Here is a 15,864-nt window from a genome sequence, read left to right on the forward strand (position 1 = left end):
AGACAATGAAACGCATGTCAGCACAAAGGAAACTAACAAGCTGCATTAAAACACAGAAATCACAGACTACACTAACTCTCAACTAACCCTAAAATCTCAAGAGCGGTTAGCTGTACACTCACATGAATTGACAGATGAGAAACGACAATGCTGTTGGGTGTAGGGTAAGGCTACCCTAAACAAATACTGTTAAGAGGAAGTGGGGTTACCAGCACTGTTAAAAGAGATTACATGATTACTCAACAGAAGAATGATGCAGCTCAAAATGTAGAGTGGAGGTCCTTGGTTTAACTTCAGCGGCTGAGACAATGTCATTTAACAGCTGTAACGTGTTGCGTGTAAATGTGTGTGTGTATAAGTGCACCTGGGGAAGACATTCGATGCTCTGGCCCCTCATTCTCACTACAGTCTCTGATGAGCTGGATGTGGAAGAACTGACTTCCTTCACCACTAACCCTAAAAAACAAACACATACAACACACATGCATCCTTGATTATTTTCTCCCACCAGACATTTGAAGGTCACTAGGGTCAGGCTAGTATGTGCAGTAAATGAAGTTGTCGATTCAAACTCTATCGCTTTTAGGTACGTATCAATTAAAACAACAGGATACTCATACTTTTTTTCTAATTTGCAACTTTGTAAAATAATTTTTATGACTTTTCCATGACTTTTCCAGCCATCCATTATTACTGGATCTGGATTCTTAAAAATAATTTTATAAAAGCACCCCAAAAGACCAATTTCTAGACAATTAAATGTTTTAGAATTCAGCATAAATTGCTATGGCTTTTGAACATTTAGCAATCTCAAATGACCTTTTCCATGCCTGACAAATCATCATTTAAAAATGTTCTTACTAATCCCGTTCAATTCCATAGTTTTGAAAGAGCAAATCATCAATGAACAAAAGTCCTTCATTGACCCTGGGCAGCTGTATGATGGGAAGAATCTAACTGACCAACTGACTTGGAAAGGTGTCACTCAAAGCTCAATCTACAGTTAATGTCTGCCTCCAGAGATGACATAACTTGAATTTATCCACCTGTCAGCAATAGGTGTGGTTGAGACACCCAAGACTTCAGAAATCATTCTAATATGCTGATTTGGTGCTCAAGAGACATTTCTAATTATCAATATTAAAAACAGTTGTGCTATAAAATATGAAATAATTTTTGAATATAATATAATATAATAATCTATACTTGAGTATACCATAGCATCCGCTGTTCTGTGCTGACAGCATGTCCTCTGTGATATGAATACACAGCTCCTGGTTGAGATCTATATCGTGAAGATCTTCAAAACTTTTCGGATCATCAACCAACATCTCAATCTCTGAAGAAAAACACACACACACACACACACACATAATCATGAGCACTGCTACTGCTTCAGTAATATGATTAGTATTTAAAACAAAAACAAAAAGTCCTTTTTTAAAACCTACATAAAATTTCAGCCTTTCACATTTCATTTCCTTTAAACCATTTATAAGAAAAGGGACTCAAAAGTATCAGTTATATAAATTTAAACAATTATTATCAATCAACTATTATATGAATTGAATAACATAACTATATCTCTATAATGCATTGGTATTAGCTTATTGTCGATCCAGCGGTTCACATTTACGTGTTTGCTGCATTAAAATATGGGTGGATTTTGGCTTTGGTCTCAAGAAAAACAGCAGACGGCCTTATTGGAAATGCATATTCATTCTTGGCCAGCAGGTGGAGACTTCACAACTGCAGAAATATATCTGTTTACCCAGTAACAGCAGTACATAAAGCCATTTAAGATTTTTATGGCCTTAAATTTAATACAAGTAATTCTAAGACTTTAGAAAGGGCCCACAGAAACCCTGATGAGATTTTGTCAGTGCACCCATTTAATCATACAGCATTTATTATTGATACTGTTATTACTAATGTAACGAGCCAGTGAGTTTAGCCGGTGATTAATTGGAGAAGAGTCATATTCATCTGTGTGTCTCCTACCATCCTCATCCAGGCAGTGCTCTTTGCTGCTGCTCTCGATGCCAGACGTGTGTGTGCTGGCATGACTGGTGTTGGAAGATGAGTGTGTTCTCAGCGGTCGGTGGGGTGTGTTCGTAGGTGTTCGGAAACTGTCAGTGTCGATGCCGGATGTACGGGAGCTGCCATGACTTGTGGTGGAGTGTCGTGAAAAGGGATTTGGTCGTGACATGCTGCCTGCACTGCTGCCGCTGGCACGTGAACGCTGCTCCAAATGATCCATGTCCGCCTCCAGAGCATCACTGATGTATGACTCCCTGTACTGCTTCTTTTCTGAGAACACACATAGTTTAATGTCAACCATATGCTCTAGGTCCTTTGTAAAACAAAACAATAACACTTCCATGACAACACAAATAAAAATAATAAAATAAAAACATTTCCTTCTGCTGAGTATGGCTTTTATTATTTTCTAGTGTATCCATGTTTGTAAAGACGGTGGATGATTTAAAAATAAAAATAATTTTTAAAGTGTATATGAATTTTTTTATTTGTTTATTTTATTTCCTAGCTTGATTTAAAAGTTGACTTATCTGTCTGTATATCACAGATTTCATTTACCGTATTTTTCGGACTATAAGTCGCACCTGAGTATAAGTCGCATCAGTCCAAAAATACGTCATGATGAGGAAAAAAACTTAAGTCGCACTGGACTAGAAGTCGCAATAATTTAGAACCAAGAACCAAGAGAAAACAATTACCGTCTACAGCCGCGAGAGGGCGCTCTATGCTGCTCAGTGGTAGGCTACAGGAGAACTGAGCAGCATAGAGCGCCCTCTAGCGGCTGTAGACGGTTATGTTTTCTCTTGGTTCATTTCTCTTGGTTCATGTCAAATGAATTTTGATAAATAAGTCGCACCTGACTATAAGTCGCAGGACCATGTAACCTATGAAAAAAAGTGTGACTTATAGTTGGGAAAATAAGATAACTTTCAATTATTAGCTTAAGAAATGCTACCATTCCAGCAAATCTGTCATGCATATTCTCAAGATACCTTCATTTTCCTCCAGCCGTCGAACCTGTTTCAGCACAGGCTGTAGATTCATGTACAATCGGTGGCTGTTGCTGAGCAGCTGCAGGAGGTGTCGTGAGCGTAGAGGACAGCCTGTATAGTAGATGAGCTTCCTGGCTGAAGGCAAACCATCAGGAAGAATCTCAAACCTCTTCCCCTGTGCACAGGAAAGGAGTCAAAGGTTGATTCCTGTGACCCTAATGGCACAGAACTATATACTACACCTTTTAAATCACATTAATAAAGCAATGTAGCACTGACCTCAAACACTAGTTTCCCCACGTTGGTCCAGGGAAAATCATACAAGAGCTGCCTGACAGTTCCCACATTCTGAAAAAAATAAATGTAACCATCATACATAGAAATACACAATGCATAATCTGAAAGAGATGGATTTTATTCAATTTGCTGTATAAACTCATTCAGTAAGTTTATAAACAGCATACCTGAAAAATCTGAATCCCACGTAAGGTCAGTCCCAGAGTTAAAGAAGCCTCCAGCTCTTTCTTATCCTGGGAAAAAAAAATAATAATAATCACATTATGTTGAAAATGCAGCCTGTATGCCCACAAACACACAGTCAATAGCTCTTTTCTGACCTTGTAAAGGCGGTAATAATGAACAGACACATCGTCTAAGAGCGCAGCTTCCTTTATGTATTTCATCTGGGCCTCTGATGCCGTTAGAGCAAACTGCTCTTTGTGCATGTTTGGAATATGACGGAGAATATAGTCACAACCTCTCTTCGCAATTACCTGGAAAAGATAGAAGCAGAATAATAATAAAGCACATCTTTTGACTGATAAATTCACATGATTTTCCTGTTATTCTTAATTATTGCATAAGAGACTGGCAGACAGCATATAAAAATAAATAAAAAGCTAAAAAATAAAAGCTTTTATTTAAAATAGAAATACACTACCACTCAAAAGTTTGGGGTCAGTAAATTTTTTTTTTTTTTGGAAAGAAATTCATGCATTTATTCAACAAAGATGTGTTAAATTGGTAAAAAGTGATAGTAGAGACTTATATTGTAAAAAAAAAAAAAAAAAAAAAAAAAAAAAAAAAAAAAAAAAGAGTATCACGTTCCAAAAGAAATTTAGCAGCACAACTGTTTAATAAATTGATAATAAATCAGCCTATTAAAATGATTTTTGAAGTTTCAAGCGACACTGAATACCGTAGTAATGGCTGATGAAAATTCAGTTTTGTATTACATAAATTATATATTAAAGTATATTAAAATATATATAGTATATTTACAATACATTCCTTTCTCTATTTTTGATCAAATAAATGCAGCCTTAAAAATAATTTGAATGCCATTTATTTTATCTTACAAATGAAACGTGCAGTTTTATGGTACACTTTCTCTAAAACTGCTTAAAAAAAATAAGACATTCAGCAGATATAATCCCTAGTTGTCAACCTTGGATATGGTGGTGTCCCTGAACACTTAACATTCATAAAAACACAAAACTCATCCTCACAGTGCTGTCAGGGCTGTCTGTAATCTCTCTGGAGTTCAGCAGCACAGTCTATCTCTGGCTGCACCATCCTGCAGTAAAGCAGTGTCTCACACCATGTGTATCCAGATGATAGCACAGCTCAGCAAGCCTAAAGCTAATGCACCCTAGATTTCTCTTTAAAAGCTTATGACTATTTTTAACCTCAATCCTCTACATGATGATGAATAAAGCGTCTTTTTACAAGAGGCTCTATTAAATTTTGGGACAGCACAGTGCGGCCCATAAACCACACACAGTGGGCAGTCAAAGCGTATGCACATTTAACAGGCTTGATCAGCATAATGATTCATCAGGAAACGGTTTAATGGGGTGCTGTGCAGACATACCCAAGAGGGAAAATATGCTTCCGGCTGGAAATAGGCACCAAAGTGTTTGTTCCGTTTGAAGTTTCCCATGTCAGCCTGCAGCGCAAATGCAGCTAGAAGGAAATAAGCTTCCTCTCTCTGGATGCACTGAGACTGCAGTACCTGCTTCCGCAAGTGCCAATAGTAATAATACCGTGCCATCCGATCACTAAAACAGACAGACATAGAACATATTCATTTTTATCTATAGACAATTTTGTATGTATACACTACTGTTCAAAGGTTTAGGGTCAGGATGATTCTGTTTTTGATAGGAGTCTCATAAGAGGATGCATTAATTTGATCAAAAATACAGTAAAAACAGTAATATTGTGACATTTTATTACAATAAAAAATGTTTTCAATTGTAATGCATTTTAAAATATCACATTTCTGTGATGGCAAAACTGAATTTTCAGCAGACACTTCAGTCTTAAGTGTCACATGATCCTTCAGAAACCATTCTAGGATGGTAATTTGGTGCTCAAGACACATTTTTTATTAATATTAATATTGTAAACAGTTGTGCTGTGTACTATTTTTCTGGAATGTGTGATACTTTTTCATAATTATTTTATAAATAAAAAAATTTGAAATAGATTTTATGTAATAATGTAAAAATCTTCACTGTCACTTTTGTTCAGTTTAATGCATTGAATCCTACTGACCTCAAACTTTTGAATTTAGACGTGTGTGTGACTCACCTGATAAGTCTGCCATTTTCAACATAATACTGTGCTCTGAAATGAACAATCATCGGAGGTCCAAACTGATCAATTCCCTGAAGATGGCAAGAATTCAGTCAAAATATGCATCAAAGAAAAACATACATATATTTTTTTCTCCAAGAAAATAAAACTCTATGTATGATACCTTGCTAGCTTCCCGTTTCCATTCTTTTGGACAATATTTAGACAGTTTCTGTCCCAGTTCCATGTATATGTGTTCATTGTCTAGAAAAAAAGCACATTATAACACACTGAAACATGCATTTAGATCTTAAATGTTTGTGTATAGAGCATATGCAATGGATAATGGGAATAAGTCAGTAATTTCTGCTAAATAAAACCCTGACAGGATGGTCAAGAACATAACATACAATAATAACTAGCAGACTGCATATTTTCCAATTAATTGTATGATTACTTACCAAATAAATGAATAAAAGACATACTGAACAAATTTGACATGACTTGAAATAATTTTATCATTAGAACAAAAATACAAAACCCTGGATGCCTGGGATAATCAATACAGTGTAGCACCGGTAATATAAAAACATAAAAACACAGAACTGACCAATCAAATCAGAATCAAGTACAAAGAGCCGTGTAATGTAGTTCATGTTGTTTTTAAATAGACAAGTGTAAGAAAAAGTGTAACCCCTGTTTCACACTGCAAGCGTGAGCGGTGCGCGACATTCAAACAATGGGTATAATTCTTTCAACATTTGTTTTTATAACAATACACCATACTTTCACCCAAAACGATTAATTAAAAAGTTTAAATGGGTAAATAGATATTTGTTATACATACTTTTCTTTTCTGGCATAATTGTTAATACACTACATTGTCGTTGTTGTTAAAACTCTTGGCATGCTTATTCTGTGCATTTTGAACAAGTTTTGTGTAAAATCATATTTATTTTTCCATCAAAAGTGCACTTTCACTTTAATTGAGCGTGAGCAGCACAGCAAAAATAGACTGGACACCGAAACCCCCGCTTCACTGCTGTTTACGCGACGCTCCTGCTTGACGCTCACGCGCTGCTCCTGGTCCCGGTGTGAATGCACTCATTGATTAACATGGAAGCCGAAATAAATACACGCTGCTCACGCTTGCAGTGTGAAACAGGGGTAAGACTGTAAGAGCGTCTAAAGCTGTTTTAGCCCATTTGTATGTGCATGTTGCAGTGTTTTTGGTCTTACTCTGAATAACACTGAGGCCGAACAGATGGCAGTCCTTCAACCTGAGCAGATCACAGACCTGAACCAACAACTCCTGACACACTGCCTTAACCTGAGAGAAAACAACAGATATATTAAAAGAGAGAAAGGATATAATGACGGGGAAATGGGAATTTTTTTAATATTATTTTGCTCTCTGTAATGCTGGGCTGGCCCTAAAAGCTGCTTCTCAAACTCTTACTAAACTGAAATGGAATAAAAAGCGCTACATTTTTACAATATTTATTTGTGATCAGATGATGTTTCAAATGCAAGCCCACAACTACCAAGCAGGACCCAAAATGACATGTTTAGAACCTGCTGTCCATAAATAATCATCTTTGTACATGATGCAAACAGATAATTGCAATTAAATTATTTCCATTTTGGTCTATTTCCATTTAATGACATGGAAGCTGTGAGGTCTTAAAGCAATCGCCAGTGGGGTGCAACATTGAGTGCATGGAGTTCTACTCACACTGACTATTACATTGAGGGTTTCATCATTTGGAAGGAACACACACACACACCGGCGGTCCTGCATCGTCTTGTTATTGTGGAAAGTCAGTTTGCTCATGTTTGAGAGGCTGCAGCCTGTAGATTTGTGCCCCTCACTGGAGCTCCACGCCTGAGTAGTTCCCAGTCACAATGGGATCAGATATCTCAGACAAACACATTAAAAAAATAAATAAAAAAAAACACAGACACACACACAATCAGACCTGACTCACAACTGTATCAAAGCAGTTGTTTCTCCTGGATCAACACACAATCACACCACACAAACACACAGCAGCCCCTGCACCCGACTCTGAAAAAAAGAGAGAAAAAAAAAAGAACTAAATGAATTGAACAAGAATAATAAATTATTCCTGTTTGACATACAGTGATGGACATCTGTGGGTTTACAAATTCAGCACTTCTTTTTGACATTTTATTGTCATTTTCAGCATTACTGCATTTTATGCAAAAGATAATATATCGTCAGCCAGTTGTTATTGCAAAATACAGCTTATATAAACATTACAGTTATTGTGTACACTTACTATACACAGTAACAGTACAGTACAGTATCCCACTGGTAATCAACTAAACACAGTCACACGGACATGAAATACTGATGCAAGCTGAAATTATTTTTCATTTGTTATGTAATGCAAGTAATGTAATTTTTAAATGTAAAGCTTCTAGTAATAAAACAGTCCATAATATTGAAAACATTCTGCATGACAACGTGACAAACATTACTACAACAAAATTCATTTAAATATTTTTTTTCTGCTAATTATTTAGCCTAGCTAACTTGCTAAACTACAATGATGATCTGACTAAAATGTCTTCATTTTAAATTCTCTCATCCAACCACAGTCAAAATACAAAAACTTGTTACGTTTCAAAATTCTCTTAATTCAAAATTCTCTCTGTGACTTTAGATATTTTTGGGACATAACATCTGCATGCAGACATGAACCACTAAAAAACTGATATCTCTGTCTGTCTCTATCAGTATCTGTGATAAGCCTACAGAAACTGAAAAAAAGGAATCAGTTTAAAATTGTTTTTAGTTTTACCCAAACCAAGTTAACCACAGTACTTTAAACTTGAATTTAAATTATTTTCTTCAAAACTAAATTTTTCCCACAAGTAGACCCTTCCATATGGCTCCATTAATTGATTTTAAAATATTCTTTGTGGTTTCTGAAACTGTGTATGTGCTGCTGTGACATTTTCAGCCTTTATTAAAGCTTGTTCTATTGTAACATTACAATAAATATTTTAAGCAAGTATACAGTACATAAAGAAAACAATGCCAGGCAAAATGGAGTAGTGAGTAGACTTTGCATGAGCGAGAGAGAGCGAGAAAAAGGAAAATGTGCAGCAGTCAGGAGAATTCCACCCAACATCTGCTTCTCATTCCAACAATGGAGGCCTTTGATTTTTCACACACACACACACACACACACACACACACAGTCTGCTACATGTACTACAGATGTGTAACATTCAGATGCATACATCAGATGACAATGACGTGGATTCTGGCTTTTCATATTGTGGTTAGGAGGAGTTCATAAGGGATTGACTTTTAGTTAAAAGGAAAGCAGGCAAACAGCCCAAAGGGGCTCAATAACAGCCCCTAAAATCATATAATCTATGACGTGAATGATTAAAGTTACATTTTGAACCCATTTTAGAACGGAAGAGATGATTGCATGATTCCACATTTTTCAGGATGTGTGACATCTGCATGACGTTATGTGCGGCATTTCCTTGCTGAAAAGATGGAGAAACTTCCTGGATAATTTCTGAGACAAATACAACCCACACACATATAAAGTCCCAGTCACAGACTGTTATAATCTGCTACAGTATTAAGGTCTATGTTACGCCTGTCATCTATGTCATCCTGCTAATGCCTCGTTTTGCCTTCGGGGATCAAATCTTACCATATCTTAAAAGCCGTGCTAAGGTACTGAGGTTTAGTTTTACGAACCATCTTACATCATCCACTGCACTTTTTTACCTCTCAGAATGGAAACATTTAAAACCCATGCAGATGGAAAACCTTCAAGCAAAGGTAAGGAAAATGAACTAAGAAAGGTTTTTTTTCCCCAAGTAAAAAAAACAAAGCAAACATGGCAGTATGAGTGGTAAGGAAATGCCAGTGATAGGTGGAATTGGCATGTCCAGACTTGCTCAGACGCTGTTGGTCCACAGTTATTTAGTGTGATTGTAATCCCAGACACATTCCCCTTTTCACAAGCACTGAACTGTTTCTCTATGCCGCAGTAGAAGACAACTAGTTGAGTAGTTTGTTATCGGATCATCTGTACACCTATTATTACATCCACTGTATAAAGTTCTTAATTCAATGAAGAAAGCAAATAGGTTCTCCTTACACAGAAGATATGGAAGAGCCCTTGGCAAAGGAGGGTTTAAAGTCCAAAATAAAAGAATGTACTAAAGGATAAAAATAGGAATCTGGTGTGAACAGTTCAGCTGGATGTTTTTAAATACAGTTATGTTTTCTGCCAGCTATGATACAGCTTATTACTAATAATATACAATAATCTTGGTAGTAGTGTTTTTAGAAACAAACATCAGAACAAAACTTTCGGCAATATGTTTTGCAAAAATCCAGCAGTTAGACCTTTTTTTGAATTTATTCTTTATTACATTTAAGGTAAATAAAAAGAAAGTTAAATAAACCACAAAATATTATTTGTATTTTAACATTAATGAAAAAAATATCAGCTGTGGGATGATGACCTAATTTCATGTTAAACCATTTTAAACCACACCTGTCTGAATAATTAAAAAGATCAAGAGTAATTTTTCTGCCTTTGAACTTCGTCTTTGAAGCATTAAGATTCTTTTCAATTAAGACTTTAAGACAAAATAAAAGACAGACTTAGTAGATGATTAGATGATTATAACGGGGAACATACGTAATCTGTCAGATAAAAAGGGAGATGACATAAATATCTATTATATCTGTCATGTACGCTACAAACATTTGAAGATAAAGTAGATGAATACTTTTATTTATAAAGAATTATGATCAATAGTAATAAAGAAATGTATATTGCTTGCAAAAGATTTCTATTTAAAATAAATTATATTCTTTTGACCTCTATTCAAAAAATGAGAAAAAAAAAGTATCAGATTTTCCACAGAAACATTAAACACCACAACTGTTTTCAACATTGATAATGATACATTTTTCTTAAGCAATGAATCAGCATATTAGAAGGTTTACATGACTGAAAATTCAGCTTTAACATCACAGGAGTAAAATCAAATATAAATATAAATATAAATATATATATATATATATATATATATATATATATATATATATATATATATATATATATATATATATATATATATATATATATATATATATATATTTTTTTTTTTTTTTTTTTTTTTTTTAAACTAATAATTTTTGTAGTGTTGCGGTTTTTAAAGTGTTTTTGATCTAATAAATGCAGCTTTAGTAAGCATTCTTTCGAAAACATTTTTAAAAATCTTACCGATCCAAAACGTATATTATTATTATTATTATATAACTATATTTTAATTGTAAATCTAGATCCCGAATCAAGAGTTATGATTCCTCATATCTACACATTATGGAAACGCTGGTCTATACCATGTTCATGTATCACTGTGTGGTGAACCGATTCATGAGATTACTTTGATTTATAAAAATGATTCTGCATCCAGACTGTGAACACAAAGGCTGCCGGCTGAATCTGGACAAGACACTGAGCCCAAAGGATTGCCTTTACCATTAAACGTTATTTATACATGTTATTCTGAGCAACCATGAATAATATCAAGTCAGATGATTTCATGCAGAGACAATATTAACTAAAATCTTTTACAGTAATTCAGTCCATTCAATATAACTGTTAAGCAACAAACTTAAGCATACTAACACACAGCTGTTGGAGAGGCAAATAATAAAAGGCAACACAAAGAATACAAACCTACAAACAATAGCTGTGTCAGCTTAACCAAGCGAGCTGGTAAACTAACCCATCTCTACCACTCCTGCACTGCCACAGAGACGGCCAATCAGAACGCAAACTTTCTTTTAAAATATTAAAGAGTTATACCAAAAGAACATGTCATGTGAGCCATACGGTTTCTTTAAGAGGAGTGAGATCATGAAACATGCTCATGCAGGTGCACAAGGAAGTTCAATATCTACTGTATCTGTATGTCTCATAACTGATCAAGTTTGCATAATTTATTATGTTATTTTTCCTGTTTATTACAGTGAAGCTGTTCTGAAACCATCTGTATTGTATAAAGAGCTTTATAAATAAAGGTGACGACAACCTTTTTGGAAAAATTATTCACTTGAGGATCATAGAAGGTCACACTGATGAGACACTAAAAGCACTAGCCATACCTGGATTTAAATGTCTCTCAACAGCATTAATTAGGCAGCATGCAGATCCAACCAGCAACCTTGTGTTTACAGTCCAGATGCATAATCATGGAACATTCTTAAAGAGACATTTAGAAGATAAGATTAATCAGGTGAGCCATGTTCTCCAGAAACACATGGGTGAGTTAGACCAGAGATGGCAGAGAAATCTTACTCACTCGGGAGAAATCTTTTTGTGAACATCTATTCTAGCTGCCTTTAGGCAAATAAGACTTCACGAACACACTCACAAACAAGCAAACATACACACACAGAAACAAACCTTTTTAAAAGGTTAAAAAAAGAAAAAGGAAAGGAAACAAAAGGAGAGCAGAAAATGCTTCCTGGCACCAAACAACAACAAACAAAGACACAAAAGCAAATTTAACACTGCACTCTTAAAAAAAAAAGGAAGGTGCTTCACAATGCCATAGAAGAACCTTTTTGTCTAAATGGTTCCATAAAGAACATTTAACATCTGAAGAACATTTCTGTTTCACAAAAGGTTTTTTGTGGCAAAATAATTTGATTAAAATATTATTAAAAGGTAAGAAAAAGAAGGTTGTTTAAAGAACCTTAGACTGAATGGTTCTTTGTAGAACCAAAAATGGTTCTTCTATGACATCGCTTGAAGAACCTTTTGAAGCAACTTTATTTTTAAGCGTGTATAGCTGGGAACTTCATTAATAAACCTCATTATTCTTTAGGACACGACATGAGAACACACACAGGATGTGACTACAGCTCGACTCAGGCAAACCCGCATCAAAGCAAACACACAGACCAATCTTCAATGACAAAGTCAATTTGACACGTATGACTGGAAGGATGGAATTCTACTCTGGGTTAAAAAAATACAAATCACAAACACTGTGAGATTAAAATGATAAAATTACATAAACTGCTGGTAAAAAAAAAAAACTGAAAGAGGGCATAAACCCCATCCAGAGACCTACAATTCAACCTTACGCATTAAAGATTTTCAGTGCTTAGAGAAAATCACTGTAACACAAGAGAGGATAAACATGGTGAGACCCTTAAACACCGGTCGGTGTAGAGTTGCACTGGGCTAATATTAAACCCGCCCTGACCACGAAGAGGAAATTGTGAGCATTCCTAAATCCAAAAGAGACAAGGAAAGAGAGAGAGAGAGAGGAAGAAAAAAAATATCTTTTCTGATTCATGCGGTGTTGTGATGCAATTAACTTGAATGTTCCACCGAGATTGACATCACTTCCTGATGATTTGGGGTCCCTGTGCTGTGCATGTAAAAATTTAAATAGTAATTTCAAAATGAATCTATAAATCTTAGTGACTGTTATGGAGTCAATTTCAACACATTGTCGAAAAAATATAATAACAAAAATAAATAAAATATATTCAAAAAAGCTGACCTCTACCAGTGTACACAAACCAAACAAACGCAATGTTCATGTTTAAGATTTAACGTCTCCAAAATCTCAAACTTGTGAGACTTGTGAGGCATGCTTTACAAATCATTAAAGTTTGTTTATAACTAAATTAATTCTTACAAAATTAAATAGTATTACCCAATATTTAATTATTTTGAATGTTTATGAGATACTAAAAGGGGTCTCTGAGTTTCTCAGAACCCATATGGAAGTAAAGATGTCAATGATGCTGATGTGATGCTCCTCACATGCACATCAGCTTTTGAGACACATCCGATGGGTCTTATTACAGGAGACCTTAATTTGGACAAGCCCCACATAATCCACAGGGTTGTGTAGTCCGTTGAACTGACTGGGTGCTATAAACCAACACATTACTCCAACAATAGACAGGGAATGCCGGATAGTATGGTCTAGAAGTAGGTTTATGACCTAGAACACGGATTTGAGCAGTAGAAACTTACCATAGTAATCGCCAAAATGACCACAACCAATGGATAATATCGTGAAACAAAGTAAGAACCTTTCAGGATCTTGCCACTTCGTAAAACATTTCAGAAAGTGGTGACTATTGCCAAGTGACCACAGTTGTACTATAATAGTAAAATTAACTGTAGTATCAGGCTTCTTGATGGAAGCTATCGTTATCATGGTAAATCTGCAAGGCAGAATGTAAACACACTGCTGTGTTTTGGACAAGCGCGAGTGTGTGTACGATCCTGTGGGCCAGCGCGCTGCCACGTAGAATAAGTTATTTGGGAAAATGGAAGTAACGTTAGACTGATTCCTCTCTAAACCCTGGCACCCATGCAGACGAAATACTAAAGTAAGACGACAAAACTCACCTTCTTGGTTACGGTAATTCCGTGTGTTCCCAAATGCACCTTCTTCCATATAACTATAACGTCAGATGTGATTCCTCTCTGCCCTCACCAGTCTAGCACTTAATCCCGAGCTGCGAACTCAATCCCATCGGGTTCCCAGTCCCCACCACTAACAAATCACTATATCACATGTGGAGGGAATTTCCCAACCGTTGTGTAGGAGGGGTGACAAACTCCAAAGGATTCGGTCGGAAACGCGTCTTCCACACGGCGCCTCTCTCCCTCACTTTTCAAAAGTAAAGTAACGTTAGCGGATGCGCTATCTTTGTTCGGTCGAGGTGTTTACATTTAACCAAGCGTGGACGAAAGACAACCCCTCTGCAGTTAACGTTGGTAGTGTCCACGGCTGCTCAGCATACTTTTCCCTCAGCCAGCAGAATGATCCTGATGATACTAAAGCGAAGGATTACATTATGAATATTAATGAAGTGAGACGTTGCTTGGTAACCCTCTTGGAGCGTCCAGTCACGTAATCTTAATATTTATTTTATGAACCATTCCCCAATTCGTTAGCAGTCTAGCGCGCTTTGCATTGCAGCCAATCACGTACGCCTATTAGGCCAACGTCACTTTATGTGATTATTATTCATAAGCCAAGCCCTAGTAGAGTTTCATAATCACTGCCTGATGAGAACTGGAGCGCTTTTTAGAAATTCGGACCGCAGGCGAGTGTTGCCACATCATAAAAATACATATTTCCCTTGTACATAGAGTGAATAAGGAGTGATTTTATTTTCTGCGTTTCATTTTTTCCTAAATTTGTCATCACTTTATGTATTTTTTAGTCTTAAAAATGCCTAAAGGCGTAATTATGAAACCCTTATGAATTTGCCTGAGGATTGGAAGAGGGGAAATCTCATTCTCAGAGCAACTGATTGGTGAAAAGACTGTCTAATGCAGGATGAGTCTTCAATATGTTGGTCCACTTTTTTCTACAAGAGAAAAAAATTCTAGGCTGCCAAAAGTGAATTTGTCAAGTTTAGTTTAGGAGCCTAGGAAGATAAGAATCATGACAACAAAGGTTGTGAGCAGGGTTTAGGATGTAGGAATTAGAGTTAGGGATTCTTGCTCTGAACTGTTTGGGTTGGGATTGCATGGGTTTATTGTTTACACTTAATAAACACCTTTGCTAGGTGAGAAGGGGTGAAGGACTAAAAAAAAGAGAACAAATGGAGACGGTTTCAGGTCATGACCCTGAGTGAGATCCTCAGGAGTGTGAGAACACACAGACTCACCGCTGGAGTGATTGTTTGTCCTCATTCTAGCTGTGCGAATGTGATGCCAAAACATGTTGTTATGAGATTCCTCATGATGAGTTCTTGATGTTAACACAATCACCCAGAGCACTGCACTTAAAGAACGGCATCAGAGGAGGAAAGGAGAGCAGAATGATTGTGATGTATTCAGACACAAATAAAGTTATACAAACTATTAAAAGTCAGTTTTGTTATTTGAAATACAAACTAACATAAAACAAATATTAGATGAAAACTGTAACTTTAAAAAAGTAAATAAGAAATATTCATTGAAGTGACATCATAATTTTAAGTTGAACTACTAACTAAAACTAAAACTGAAATTAATGCTGAAAAAAAAAAAAACAACAACAACAAAAGTGCACAACAAAATTTCTAAAACTTAACCTTACCTTAAAATGAAAACTGAAAATATAAAACTAAAAGCTAATTCAATATTATTAATAAAAAAAAACTATTACATTCAAAGAAGTGTTCAGGAACAAAAAAAAGCTCTCA

At 35.7% G+C, this 15,864-nt stretch overlaps 1 protein-coding gene across 4 annotated transcripts in view; it reads right to left on the bottom strand.

Moving 5' to 3' along the window:
- LOC128026004 (FERM domain-containing protein 6) overlaps window positions 1-14,581 on the bottom strand; it is a 17,177-nt gene extending 2,596 nt beyond the window's left edge. The window contains exons 1-14 of one of the 4 annotated variants that reach the window (XR_008186312.1): window positions 14,072-14,551; window positions 7,348-7,680; window positions 6,852-6,942; window positions 5,797-5,876; window positions 5,628-5,704; window positions 4,906-5,092; window positions 3,650-3,805; window positions 3,497-3,562; window positions 3,312-3,380; window positions 3,033-3,207; window positions 2,002-2,310; window positions 1,217-1,339; window positions 365-456; window positions 123-214 (exon numbers count right to left, since the gene is read on the bottom strand). Coding sequence is in view for 3 of the 4 variants with exons in the window: in XM_052612675.1 (XP_052468635.1) it covers window positions 123-186; window positions 365-456; window positions 1,217-1,339; window positions 2,002-2,310; window positions 3,033-3,207; window positions 3,312-3,380; window positions 3,497-3,562; window positions 3,650-3,805; window positions 4,906-5,092; window positions 5,628-5,704; window positions 5,797-5,876; window positions 6,852-6,942; window positions 7,348-7,446 (1,588 nt within the window). In the remaining variant the exon portion in view is untranslated. Of the gene's footprint in view, window positions 1-122; window positions 215-364; window positions 457-1,216; window positions 1,340-2,001; window positions 2,311-3,032; window positions 3,208-3,311; window positions 3,381-3,496; window positions 3,563-3,649; window positions 3,806-4,905; window positions 5,093-5,627; window positions 5,705-5,796; window positions 5,877-6,851; window positions 6,943-7,347; window positions 7,681-14,071 lie in introns of all 4 variants that reach the window. The other 3 variants (XM_052612675.1, XM_052612674.1, XM_052612673.1) reach the window with 3 other exon arrangements.
- Window positions 14,582-15,864: the final 1,283 nt, after the last annotated feature.

Source organism: Carassius gibelio, chromosome A13 (genome assembly GCF_023724105.1).
Source record: "Carassius gibelio isolate Cgi1373 ecotype wild population from Czech Republic chromosome A13, carGib1.2-hapl.c, whole genome shotgun sequence".
NCBI lineage: Eukaryota > Metazoa > Chordata > Actinopteri > Cypriniformes > Cyprinidae > Carassius > Carassius gibelio.